This window comes from Vitis vinifera, chromosome 16 (assembly GCF_030704535.1).
Source record: "Vitis vinifera cultivar Pinot Noir 40024 chromosome 16, ASM3070453v1".
Taxonomy (NCBI): Eukaryota; Viridiplantae; Streptophyta; class Magnoliopsida; order Vitales; family Vitaceae; genus Vitis; species Vitis vinifera.
In genome coordinates this window covers 18,955,682-18,970,000 of record NC_081820.1, presented here as the reverse complement: position 1 = coordinate 18,970,000, position 14,319 = coordinate 18,955,682, and the positions used below count along the sequence as shown (strand labels likewise).

Here is a 14,319-nt window from a genome sequence, read left to right as displayed (position 1 = left end):
TGGAAGACATCTATTCCTCAACTTGAGGGGGAGTGTTGAGCTGTAAATAGAATAGGAGAATTTTTTTTCCTATTATGTTAGTTTCCTATTTCTGTAAATAGATAGGTTTATTAGTTTCCTATTTCTGTAAATAGATAGTTTTATGATTTAGAAATAAGTTAGTTTCCTGTTATGTCTCTTGTTTCCTATTTCTTCTCTTGCAATCTCCTATATAAACCGTGTGTATAGTCAATCTAAAAGATAGAACTTATTATTTTTCATCCCATATTTCGTGTCAGATAGAAACCCCTCTTGTACTTCCAGCCACTCAAAATGAACATGAACAGGTTCCTTTGGAGGTCTCGTATCAGTTTCAGAGTCAAGAACCAGCAGCTCCTGCACACTTGGATAAATTTTAGAGTAAAAAACCAGCAGGTTCTGCACCAACAAGTTTACTCTAGGAAGAACAAGCAGGCAGTGAATTAGGGAACAGGCTCTCTCTCTCTCCAAAGCATAGTCAATCTTCTGAACCCGAGGTAAGTCCTGAAACTTGCAGTTTTGAAGAAAAACCTAGCTGTTCTGTTGAGACTAATTGCGATTTTCCCACACCTGTTAGAAAAGGGGTGCAAAGCTGTACAAAGCATCCTATTACTCATTTTCTCTCTTATAAAAAAATTCACTCAAATTACAAGACTTTTGTAGCAAACCTGTCAAATGAGACTATCCCAAGGAATGTTGAAGAAGCTTTGAAAGATCCAAAGTGGAAAAGAGGCCATCAATGAGAAGATCAAAGTGTTGTGGAAGAAATACACTTGGGAAGCATTAGACTTACCCAAAGGGACGAATACTGTGGGTGCAAGTGGGTTTTTTCAATCAAATACAAGTCTTATGGCACTATAGAGAGATACAAAGCACGTCTAGTTGCAAAGGGATACACACAAAGTTATGGGATAGACTATCAAGAAACATTTGCTCTAGTTTCCAAAATCAATTCCATTTGAGTCTTGTTGTCACTAGCAGCTAATAATGACTGGCCCTGCAGCAACTAGATGTGACGAATGCGTTCCTCCATGGAAATCTAGAAGAAGTGTTTATGGATGCTCCTCCTAGTTTTGAAAAATATTTCAATGCTAGTAAGGCGTGCAAACTTAAGAAATCTCTCTATGGCTTGAAGCAATCACCTAGAGTTTGGTTCGAAAGATTTAGTAGGTCAATTATTCAATTTGGCTTCCAACAAAGCCAAGGCAATCATACTCTCTTTAAAAACAAGCCAGAAGGAAAACTAACAGCCTTGATCGTGTATGTGGATGACATTATCTTGACAGGGAATGATGTTGGGGAGATGAAAATGATCAAGTCGAAGCTTGCTAAAGAATTCGAGATCAAAGACTTGGGAAATTTGAGACATTTCCTCGGGCATTGAGGTGGCAAGATCAAAGAAAGGTATTTATGTGTAAATGAAAATACATCCTCCACCTCTTAAATGAGGTTGGAATGTTGGGATGCAAACTTGAAACTACACCTATCAATCCTAATCATAAGTTGGGTACTGACCCCTCAGGAACACCTATAGACAAAGGACGGTATCAACAATTGGTGGGCAAACTAATCTATTTGTCTCGTACTCCACCTGATATATAGCTTATTTTGTTGGCCTTGTTAGTCAATTCATGCATGCTCCAATGAATTGTCATATGGAACCAGTGACTCACATTCTCAGGTACTTGAAACATACTCCAGGCAAAGGTCTTCTATTTGAGAAACACAACCATTATCGTGTTGAAGCATATATTGATGTCGATTGGGGTAGTTCACTCACAGACAGACATTCTACATCAAGCTACTGCACCCTAGTTGCTGGAAATTTGGTTACATGGAGTTAAAAAAAATTTTAAAAAAATGTGGTTTCTCGCTCTAGTATTGAAGCAGAATTTAGGGCTATCGCTCTTGGGATTTGTGAGCTAATGTGGTTCAACACTCTTCTGAAAGAACTACATGTAAAAGTGGATGAACCTATGAGATTATACTGTGACAAGAAGGCAACAATAAGTATTGCATATAATCCAGTACAACATGATAGGACAAAACATGTTGAGATAGATTGACACTTCATCCAGGAGAAGATCGACGAAGGGGTGATCTGCACACCGTTTGTAGCCTCCAAGTCACAACTAGCAGATGTGTTCACTAAGGCTTCACCTTCTAACATCTATTCTCCCTTAATTGATAAGCTAGGCATGTTAGACATCTTTGAACCAGGTTAAGGGAGAGTATTGGTAGATTTTTAGGAGTTAAAGATTTGAATTAGTTTAAAAGTCAAACTTTGTATTTTTAGGAGATGTAAATTAGTTTCTTAATTTCTTGGGATCCTACAGGTTTTTTTTTTTTTTTCTTTCTGCCCTTGTTTACCAAATGTACACTTATATATTTACACTTTTTCTAAGCAACATAGATATTTTTTTCTCTGCAATTCTTTTCATTATCACTATCATTAGCCCCTCTCACATTCCAAGATAGGATTCTTATCTTCATCTGCACCCTGAAACAAAGGCCCCACCAGATTTTCCCAACCCACTACTAGTGCCGAAACCCTTATAATTCACTATCCATTCAAGCTTCTTGAGTTCCCTTTCGAACCTAAAAGACAAGGAATTCGCCCTCCTATTAGGCCCTGCATGACCCTTTTGATCAATTCTCTCTTTCATCCTCCTAAGTAGGTGCAGAATCTCCCTTTCAAAACCCTCCATCAGCATGCCTAAGCACCGGCTAAACTTAGCCAAGCAGCTGGAGGACCACCCTTCAAACAACTCCCCCTCTTCCTCTCGAGAACCAACATTTACCTTCAACACCTTAATAGAATCCACCCTCGGAGGGACAAGGACAAGCTCCTTTGAAAATAAGCAATCCGTCGGCCTAAGGGTCTACTCCTCCAAGAATTCATTACCTGAGGCACTCTCACCAACCAAGATTACCCTCAAGGGATCACAGTCAACGTCCCATAGCAAAACCTCCAACCCACAAACAACGTTGGACCACCCCTCGCCAAATACACCCAAGGTCCGATCAGACATCAAGAAAGGAGCAGAAGTAGAGAGACCCCGTAGCCCCAAAGAAATGAGAGGAAGATAGTGAGGAGCGAGGTACCTGGAAGCCTCAACCAAAAGAGCCTCGTCAATGATCTTTGACCGGCTTGCTGCCATCCCATCAACGCAAGAGGTTCCATCAAACGACACTTTCTTAGCCCTCCATTCTCCATCAATGAAAGCCTCTGCCGAAACCCTAGCCTCTTTTGAAAGAGGGGGCAGGCTACTAGCAGATATAAAGGAATCGGCCACTAAAGCCTTAGGCCAAAACCTATTATTTAATGATTAAGCAACCAATTTTCCTAAAAGCTTAAATTGTTAGGTAGTAGACCACCAACCATGTTTATCAAGCTCTTATTTGGGCTTTTGCCCAAACAAGTATTATATTAGAATTCAAAACATTGCCTCAAAATGAGTCATTTTTAGGAATATTAAAATATTGTTCTTCACATTATAAGAGAATCCAAGCCCTTTAATGATTGAACAATCCCAAAAGGAGCACTTTCATTGTTATCATTCAAACTAAAACACTTTTGGAAATAAAAAAAGAAAAAGAAAATTAAATCCCCTTCTTTATTTTTGCTACCAAACAAGCCAGAAATATCTAAATAGGACAAAGTGGATTGGACCAACAAGCCAGAAACATACAAGCAAGGCAGAAAGCAGATAAACAATCACCTTCCAAACAAATTGCCTGCTGAAATGGTACATCCTTGCACATAATAGTCAACACTTTCAGTAACTTCACCAAGAAGATCAGCTGTTTCTAGCACCTAGACATCATAAGGGAAAAAACATTTATCCTCCTAATATCAAAATGACAAGCTTTAGAATAATCAGATACTTAGAGAGAATATTAATCATTTCAACCAAAGACAAAGAAGTACATGCTTCCACCTGCTTTTATTTTATAGAATAAATACAGAACAGGAATAAACAGTCAGATATACTATACATATATAAATTGGTTGTCAACTGCAAGCTCTCACATAATAACCTGATTTTATAGAGATAGGCATGAAGGCTACAAAAAACTTATATCTTCAATAACCAGCTTGGCTAGTTGTCAACTGTAGGTCCACACAACAGCCAGACTCATTTGGCCACCCCCAAAAAACATTAAACTAAATGAGAAGCTCAGCACCCAGTGAAGATAAAGAAGGAAAGCAAAGTTCAGTTTTCAAATAGAAAATGGACAAATAAATTATTTGAGAGGGGGAAAAAAAGCCACAAGTTGCCCACAATATTATTAAACAAACATTGTTGGAAAGTCAACAAAATTCAAAGTTAGGAATGAGCTGTATATTTTGCATTTAATTTAGGCTAATTTCTGATACTGTGATTTTTTTTTTCCTTCACTGTAAATCTAACTAATCTGATCCCTAAATTTTAGGAATTGTACAACTAGGTAATTAGTTCCTTTTTAGTGCAGAGGAGTCCTATACATATATCATGTATTGTTTCATCCAGAGATAAGATGAATTATTCTTCTTCGTCATTATGGTATCAGAGTTGTAGGAAAACTTTCGGCCTTCATTGCCGCTGAAATGACACAAAGAAAGATGATTAATCCCTAGAAATCTTCTACCCTATAAATCAGGAAAAATAAAATATAAAATACAACTATACAATTTCGGAAATCAGGGAATCATGCAACTATATAATCCCAAAAACCAGGGAATTAATATGATATTTCAATCAAATCTAGGAAATTAGGGAGTTAAATCATTAGTTTTTCAATCATATTAGTCAACAGAAAGGATGAAAGTGAGAAAAAGAAAGAAAAGATAAAGAGAGAGAGAAAGCAAAGAGAAAAACCATAGTTGCACTATGGCCCTTGAGAATCTCACCTAAAAGAGAATAATGAAAACACATTATTAAAAAGGCATATAGTAACTTATTATAACATTTAATGCTTTCTTAAAATTCTTAAAGCTTTCAACTAGTGGATTTAAACACGTAATTGAAACTTTATAAAATTAGAAAGCTTAAAATGTACAGAAACTTCATGTAACAAAAATTTCCATAGAAGAACATTGCAAATTCTAAAAAGAGATTCAAATAGAAATATTTTTTTCTAATAAGCAAACAGCATAATTATCGAAAGAGCACTAATGAAAGGATGCACACCCTAAATATACAAGAAGTATACAAGAAGTATACACAAAAAACAAAACAAAGAATACCAACAGATAACTACAAACTTTCAGTAACATCCAATAAAATTTAGACATATAAAATTAGAACTTCTTTTAATGACACCCAACCAAAAAATATTCTAAATCCTAAATGAGACTCAAATAACCAACGTGTACTAACCATGACTCCAAAAGTCTCAAAAAATTTACACAAGTACCCTTGATAAGATCAACTTATGCTTTTTTTTTCCTTTTTTGTTCCCTTTTATTCCTTTCTTGGGTAAGCCTTGAGGACCCATCCCCATTAAGTCCCCAACTTGAATAAGATTAATATGTCCATTAAGAAAAACCGTATCTCATGCTATTGCATTTCCTTTCTTGGGTAAACCTTGAGGACGCATCCCTGTTAATTCCTGAACTTGAATAAGATTTATATGTACATTAAGAAAAATCGCATGTAATGTCATTGCATTTGTTGGAAAATAAATTATTTTTAGAAGAAACCTATGCTTACACATGGTGACTTTTTTTTTTCATGGGGGGGAGGAAGGGTTGTGCTATCTTGCCAGTACTTATTAACATGGCTTTGCATTTTTTCTACTCCTAATGGCCCTTCTTCAAAAGGATCTTCTTGCTCCTTTTCTTTTAGTTTGGTGGCTGTTTTTCCTAGTAGACTCCTTGAGGCTGTGGATCATTGAGGGTTTTCTCGGCACCCTTTTCAGTATAAAACAAATCAATGAATAAAAGATAAAGAACCTTAAAGCAGTAATATTGCTTCCAAATCATTTCTACACTTAAGGGAACTTCTCTAAAACTTCTATCATAGGAAAAAACACGAGAAGGACAGGATTGATAATTCTAGTTGAATTTCACAACTAGTCTGCCAGTTACCCCTAGCTCATCTGGCAATCATTGCAACAATGGTTTTTTGGGATCTTGCAACTACGAAGGAAGGAATATGAAGCTTCCTAGTTAAGTTGTCAAGAATGCATGCTCACCACTAACTTTTGAAACTTATCACGTAATTTTCCATGTCTCCCACGAAGGTTATCAGATATAGTACACATCTTGGTAAATATATCAAATTTTGACTAAACCATTGCTCGGAACTTTCTTCAATTTATCATAGTTTATTTTTTCCATATAATTCTAAACAACCCCTTGTCACCAATCCTTTTACCCTCTCCAACCAAAAAATACAGCAATAATTAAAAGTAAAAATAAAATAAAATATACATGGCTAAAAAGTTGATGCTAGACCTTATCTAAAGCAAATAAGGCAATTTTGAAGGTCCTATTCCTGAACAGGAAACGAAAGGGGGGGACAATATGAGTTCCTAATCAGAAGAATTTGATTAGCATGGACCAGTCAATTTGTAAAAAGATGGCCAAAAAACACCGTGTTAACCATTCAACAATGGTAAGATCAAAATAATGCAGTATTAAAAGCAGATAGTTCTGGTAACCAAGCAAAATGCAAAAATTTGGCAGATAACCTTAGTTTTTTATATTAAGATGATAAGTGAATGAGGTTACCATCGTTCGAGATTCCAGACTTATAATCAAGTATGCATGATACTCATCGTCCTTAGTAGCCATCTTGGTAGAATCAGCATTATGACCACGTGTGTTCTTGTGATAAACTGTCCAAATTCCTTTGCAACCAGGTAGTTCAACCTTTTTTCCCATTAAAAACAAAGAGAGACCATTTCAAAATGGAAGTTCAACATTGAATAAAGATGAAGTTACACTTGAGATTCTGGGCTAATGCAACAGATGACAGCAATGTTTATGCATATGCTTAGTGCATATTAGGAATTTATCCCTTTCAAGAACATTATAGAAGAATTATATCTATAAATTGAACTATGTGCAAATGGAGCCAAGTCTTTCATATAAAGCAGTTATAAATTGAGATGATACTAAACAATTCAGACAGGGCAGGATAATTGAACTGTGCCCATAAACTGTTATGCCATCAAAGTAACCTTAATGACATCTAGTATGTCAAAAATAAAATTAGTCGAGAGGATACTCTAATAAATATGGACAAACACAATGATGATGAAAGGTTTTATCTCAAGAGAAATTTGGGGTTGACCTAAATAAATAAACATAATCAAAGCAGCATAAAGTTTTGGAAACACAGTAACACAGATACTTAATAGAACATCTTAACATGAAATGTAGCAATAATGAATTGAACAAAATGGAGATTGATTGACCAGTCAAAATGTTTCTAAGACAAAAAATACCTCATGTACCACTGAAAAGCGTTGCTGCACATGAAAGAGAACTTATTCCAGAAAGGGAAATTTCTGAGTTTGAGAAATTAGTGCCATTGCTTAGATATAATTCAGAGCTTTGCTTGCTCCATTTTTATCACTTGGGGGGGGGAGCATTTCAAATCCTATGTGGCATGGGTCTAGGTTGAGCCATTCTAGAGAAGATTTGCTACCTAGAAAAAGCAATAAGTGCTAAAATGGGGAAAATTGATGCTGATCAAAAGCACTTCCCAAAGTTAAAATGATACTCATCCCCAGTCAGTTTAATTATTTCCAGAACTTGCTTTTAGGTAACCCTTACAAGGGAAAACATTGATCCATGACATAAAGTAATTTAATAAATAACGTTTCTGCAACTCATTGTAATAAACTATTCTTAAATAGTTTAATTGAAAATTCCTCTTTATTGATGGATATTTTCTGCATGGTGCAACTTTGGGCTTGATGCATCACATAATTGTAAATTGTAATCGATGTGACTTGAAGTTTTTTTAATCTAGAATTTTCATTATGCTCTCTTAAGCTTCCCAAAAGATAATGTCATAATTTTATATTTTGGCTACTAATTGTCACACCTCCAATCAATATTAATATTTTGATTGGATGTTGCACCACAACTTTTAAGGGTATTCCCCTTAATATGATCCAACTTGATTAGATGTTAGTGCATAGTTCCAGGGGCGTGGGCTAGCAAGGATAGATTTTTTTTTTATATTCCCATATGGGACATGGTTTGTGGAACCTCATAGTTGTATAGATTTACTTGTGTTCGGAGGTTCCTACTTTCGTTTTGTGTAGTTTTTTGGAGGATTTCTCATCCTTCTATTGTACTTACTCACCTTAATATATTATACTGTTGTTTCTCATAAAAAAAATATTAATATTTTGATGTTGTTTCCAATATCATTCTCTTCAGAAGCTCAATATGATATCAGTATTAGAATTTTCTTCAATCCTGGGCCTACAACCTCTCCTCTATGTTCCTCCTTTCAAAAAATCTATCAAGCAAAAGAGGTCCAAAGAAGACCAAACAACCACCTTTTCCTTCATTATTTGGGCCTATAGGGATTGCTTGTGACTCTCCTAGCAAGGTTGTGCATATTTTTTTTTTATAGGTAAATTAGTAGAATATATTAAAAGTGCTTGCAAAAAGGTGCAACAAAGTACACACAGAGTATACGGATATGGCCCATAACCAAGCAAGAAAAGAAGAGAGAAAGATTAAAACCCACCTTCCCACCAACACCCAGCTCCCACAAGGGTTGGAAACCCCCTAGCAAAAAACCAAAAAAATAGAAAAACAAAAAAAACCCTACCCAGAATGAACAAAGAACCCCTAGCAGAATCTCCAGTGGCCAGCGGATACCCCTGCCACTAACTCCACACCCCCCTCCCCTTTCCTTTTATTGTGGACGAAACACTATTATAATTGACTGGCACTCAAGCCTTCAGATTTCCTTCTCAAGATGCAAAGAGGACAAGGAATGTCGTCTTCCCCCTAACACCTTAACCCCACAACCTTTCTTTGCTTCCAGTTTTCTTAGAAGAGAGTTGATTTCCTTTTCGAAGCCCAAAACTAGGATCCCCAAACAATTGGAGAACTCGACAAAACCTCTGGGTAGACTCACAAATTCCTCCCCCTCCACTACACCTCCCAAATTCGCATCCCTAGGAGGATCCACCTCCTCAGTTCTGACCTCCGAAACTGATGCTCCCTTCACAATCTTCCTTGAAAGCTCCGAGGACCCATCTTGCACCCCACAACTTGGGAGTTGAAGGACCCGAAAAAGAGGGCACAGACGAAGATTGTTGATTAGCCTCCGCCAAGAGTGCTTTGTAAGTAATTGCTACCCGTGAGACCACCAAAGACGTTGAGAGAGAGTTAGAACATTTGATCAGATCTTCCTCGCTACTCTCCTCTCTCCTTTCTGCAATTACGAGCACATGATCCACAGCCGCAACCCCCAAAGGCCTCGGAACTACCCCACCATCCCCCTTCTCCCTCCTCTCAGCCGACACGACTTCGCCACTCCCTTGAACCAACTCGCGATCCTCATCAATAGAGAAAAGCCCCACCGAACCCCCAAACTTCCATCAGAAACCCTATAAAGGCTTCCCTCTCTCAACACCTCTCTTATGACGGCTGAAAAGAACATGGGCCCAGCCCAAACTTAAAAAAGCACCCCCCCACCCCTCTCTTCTTCAAACTCTGCTTGGGCCAAGTCAAGCCCTACTAAGCCTTAGTCCTCCTCCCCCACCCCCTCATAGCCCAAAGGTTGTGGTCCAAGAACCAACTCACTAACACCCCTTTTAGCCTTCAGCATAGTCAAACCTCTCCCATCTGCAACAGTTGTATCCCTCGCTTCTCCCTCCCAAACATCCTCTCCTTCTGCAGCTTTCTCAACTGCTGCGTCCTCACCTGTCAGCTTCTTCTCGTATGAACACGGCAAGTCCCCATCCCTAGTTGATCGAGGTTGCAGAGCCTTCCCCACCCCAGAGCTGGCGCCACCCCTTATAATCATTACTTTTAAGGGCTTCAGAGGAAAGATTCTTTGGCAAGTGGCCTCACTTTCTATTCTTTGCATAAGTTGCCTAGAGATGAATGCCACAATTTCTAGACTTAGATGGAAGTGGAATCCTTACAGCTGTGTAGTTTACATCTTTCCCTCACTGGATAAGATTTCCGGGTGCTCTAATGTATGCAGTTATGCTATATTGAAAATCTATTTGTATTCTATCAAGAGGACAGTTTACATCTTTCTCAAATTGGATAGCATTTTGGGTGCTCCAATTTGTGTAGTTACATCATATTGGAAATCTATTTGTCATCCTATCAAGAGGATAGGGAAGATGAGATCAAACTGGAATCCCTTTCAATGGTTACCATGAGCTTAATTTGATGGTGGCTCACTGGAAAACCTATGGCAATCAGGGACCAGTGGCACATTCAAGGATCACAAGGGTGCAGTCATGAGAGTTTGCTCAAAGCCTGTTGAGATAGTGTAGTGGGAAAGATGGATTTTTTTTTTAGGACAAGTGAAGGACTTTAGAGACGATGAAGAACCTAATATATTTACATTCCTCTTTATGGGACTCTTCTATTACAACTTTTGAGGGCATTCCTCTTTGTGTTATTCAACTCCATTGGAATTTGGTATGTAGATCAAAAGGGTTACAATAGAAAAGAGAGGAACAACACTTAAGAGACCTTTCTGTAGGAGTTGCACTAACCTCTAACGAATGTTGAGTCACTTTTCCTTGTATAGTCTCATGTGGTACTCTTCTGATGTATTCTCCTCCTTAGTATATTGGAGAAGGTTCTCCACCTCTGTTTTTGTTCAGGTTTTGTAAATTGGGAAAGGATTCCTCATTCTTTACTTGTACTTTTAAATCCATGGTAATGAATACATTTTTATGATTAAAAAAAAAAAAAGGTTTGCTTTAGGTAATGTCTTTAGTTATATCATGAGTCTCACAAGAAAGATAGGATGGTAGAAACTGCATGTGCGAATGAAAGAAATTGTGGATTCTTCAAGAGAGTTGGATTGCTCCTTCAATTGGATTCACCCTTCTACCACATTGATTGCCTAAGGGAGGCTATTTGCTAGAAGCATTAATAAGGCATCTCATTCCTCCTTGAGTTTGTTTTAATGGGAATCGTTGGTAGCCACATTGTGGCTCTTTGTGTTTTTACTCATACTCTGTTACCTCAAAAGGACAATTCATCCTTCTTGTACATTTTGTTTCATTTTTAGTGAAATAAATGAAATCGATTGTTTTCCACTCAACAAACAAACAAATAAAATAAAAAACTATCACAAGGAAATACATGGCAGAGCCAGTCATACTACAAATTTGTCTGGCAAGTAAAACTGAACAGAATTTTGAGCATTTACCTCCGTGATCATTTCTGGACGAATTGATTGCTGCAGAATGCAGAGAGCACCATTCTTTCCATGACCAGAACAACACACCTGAAAAGTACCCCAAAAAAAATAATAATAATAACAAACATATTTTCAAACTATGAGACAGGATACTCTAAGGTTCTTAGATTTGGAAAAGGTAGATGCATGGAAAACTACTGAACGATTCAGAAATTGTAATAGTCTAGGTTGAAAACTGACTAAATAATAACTTGTAGGGCACAGAAAAAAGTTCAAGCAGAAGCTTTACACATTATTATTCATCAAATCCAAACAAATAGAAAGCCAACTTGCAAAACTAACCAGTTCATAATTACTTTGTTTAGCAATGCCAGTTGCTTTTGGGTCAGCATTAATTCGAAGACCATAGGCAAAGTCTTTCAGCGGACCAACATTGATGAATGAATCCCTCACTGAAAATGAAAATGTCTTCTGCTTGCATCCAGAAAAAATGTAAAATTATTAGAAAGAGAAGGTAGATGAGAAACACTAAGAAGTAAGACAATTTACCATAGATAAATACTATTCCCAAAATATCCTTAACAAGATAAATTGATTTCCCCTTCATAATTACAATCTTTTTATTGATAAAGAACCAAATTAGTCTTCAGGTCAACACCCAATACACAAAGAAGAAGTTCTCCTATATCAATTAAGACTCACAAAATCTACATAAAAAATAGAGTAAATAGTCATGTGATAAACAACAAAAATGTAAAAGAAAGCAAAGAAATGAATTAGTGATGCACTGCATGGTAAATCTTAGGCTGGTTTGTATGAGTGTGCACAGTCCCCATGTTGGTATTATCAATCACCCATCTGACAAACACAACTCACGATGATTGATATTTTTTGGTTGAATTTTTGTAATGTGTAGTCCCAGTAAAAAAATTGGAAGCACACACAAAAGCCATACTTGATCCTAAAAAACTAAAAGCCACAACCATTAAAAGTAGACAAGATTACAGAAACACCCACCTGAGCTCTTAATGAATTTGCATGTTACAGAAGTTCAACACAATCATTTTATTGGAGTTCAATAGGTGGTGGGTCCCCAACCAAATTTCAATTTTCATTGGTCAGCCTTGTTGAGTAAGATTTAAAGAGTGGATGAAGAGCCATGATTTAGAAACTCAATCTGTCAGGTTCTTTTTTGTATGAAACAAATAGTGGGTAGCCTTTTTATTCATAACCATATTGCTTCAAATTTCCACTCCATCACCTTTTCTGTTTGACATCAACTGGGCCTTGTCCTTTCTGTCCTCAGAAGATTGAAAACAACGGTGGATAGAAACACATTCCACCCAAAAGGAAAATTCCATGAAACTATCCAGATTTTAGCATACAAGGTTTGACAGTTATCAACTGGTGCCCCACCCATCCAAACAGAAGCATTCTACTCCCTCTTTTATTTTCGTAAAAGTTGTTTCTAGGAAAAGCCAATATGGAAGTAGAGAAGCCAGATAATAGATAGGATGTTAACAGAATGTCACTCGACCTGTGATGTTTCTGTGCTATTTGGAGCTGAACCATACAACGATAGCTCCTCACCATTGACCATATCTTGCAAAGCATCAGAAGAGGACTTGCGCAATCGCTTTGCTGAAGGCACATCACCTTCAATATCTCCAACCTGTAAAAGTGAAAGAAGCTGAAAATTTGTTTGGATGACCATTTCAATGTAATTTAAAAAAATAATAATAATAAATTTAAATAACATAATGTATAATATCATGGATAATGGAATGACATTGGCATTTTTTCATGTTCACCAGCATAAGAATTTTCAAGAAAGATTAATTGGATATAAGATGTGTTGAATATAATGAATTTATAGTGTACAATCTTTCCTTTTTTTAATATAGGTCACATGTATGGTAGTTAGGACTCCTAGCCTTGTATATATATATTTTCTCAATTGTAAGTAGACACTACATGAATGAGAATCAAGGTTTTCTTCTCTCTCTCTCTTAACATGGTATCACTTCCTGGAAGAAACTGGTATGTTAGACTGTAAACCAATAGACACACCTATGGATCCGAATGTCAAACTTGTACCAGGACAGGGGGAGCCTTTAGGAAACCCTGGGAGATATCGACGGCTCGTAGGTAAATTGAACTATCTCACCATTACTCATCTAGACATTTCTTTTCCAGTGAGTGTTGTTAGTCAATTCCTACAATCACCATGTGATAGCCATTGGGATGCCGTAATCCGCATTCTTCGATATATCAAAAGTACACCAGGCCAAGGTGTGTTGTACGAGAACAGAGATCATACTTAGGTTGTTGGTTACACAGATGCAGATTGGGCTGGCTCACCCACAGATAGACATTCCACTTCAGGGCATTGTGTTTTTATTGGAGGTAATCTAATATCTTGGAAGAGTAAGAAACAAGATGTAGTGACCAGATCTAGTGTTGAAGCTGAGTATCAAGCTATGGCTTTGGCAACATGTGAACTTATATGGTTGAGACATCTTCTTCGAAAGTTGAGATTTGGAAAGGATGAACAGATAAAACTCATCTGTGATAACTAGGCCGCATTACATATTGCATTTAATCCAATCTTTCATGAGAAGACCAAACATATTGAAGTTGACTGTCACTTCATTAGAGAGAAGATCGCATCAAGATGTATTGCTACAAGTTTTGTTAATTCAAATGATCAACTAGCAGACATCTTCACTAAATCTCTCAGAGGTCCTAGGATTAAATACATTTGTAACAAACTTGGTGCATATGACGTATATGCTCTAGCTTGAGGGGGAGTGTTGAATATAATGAATTTATAGTGTACAATCTTTCCTTTTTTTAATATAGGTCACATGTATGGTAGTTAGGACTCCTAGCCTTGTATATATATATTTTCTCAATTGTAAGTAGACACTACATGAATGAGAATCAA

General features: G+C 37.0%; 1 protein-coding gene across 5 annotated transcripts in view; it reads right to left on the bottom strand.

Annotated features, from left to right (window-relative positions):
- LOC100256706 (cleavage and polyadenylation specificity factor subunit 1) overlaps window positions 1-14,319 on the bottom strand; it is a 117,542-nt gene that overhangs the window by 45,819 nt on the left and 57,404 nt on the right. For all 5 annotated transcript variants that reach the window (XM_019226130.2, XM_019226129.2, XM_059743321.1 and 2 more), the window contains exons 11-15: window positions 12,910-13,044; window positions 11,715-11,843; window positions 11,382-11,459; window positions 6,737-6,877; window positions 3,741-3,835 (exon numbers count right to left, since the gene is read on the bottom strand). In XM_019226130.2, the coding sequence (XP_019081675.1) occupies window positions 3,741-3,835; window positions 6,737-6,877; window positions 11,382-11,459; window positions 11,715-11,843; window positions 12,910-13,044 (578 nt within the window). The remainder of the gene's footprint in view (window positions 1-3,740; window positions 3,836-6,736; window positions 6,878-11,381; window positions 11,460-11,714; window positions 11,844-12,909; window positions 13,045-14,319) is intronic.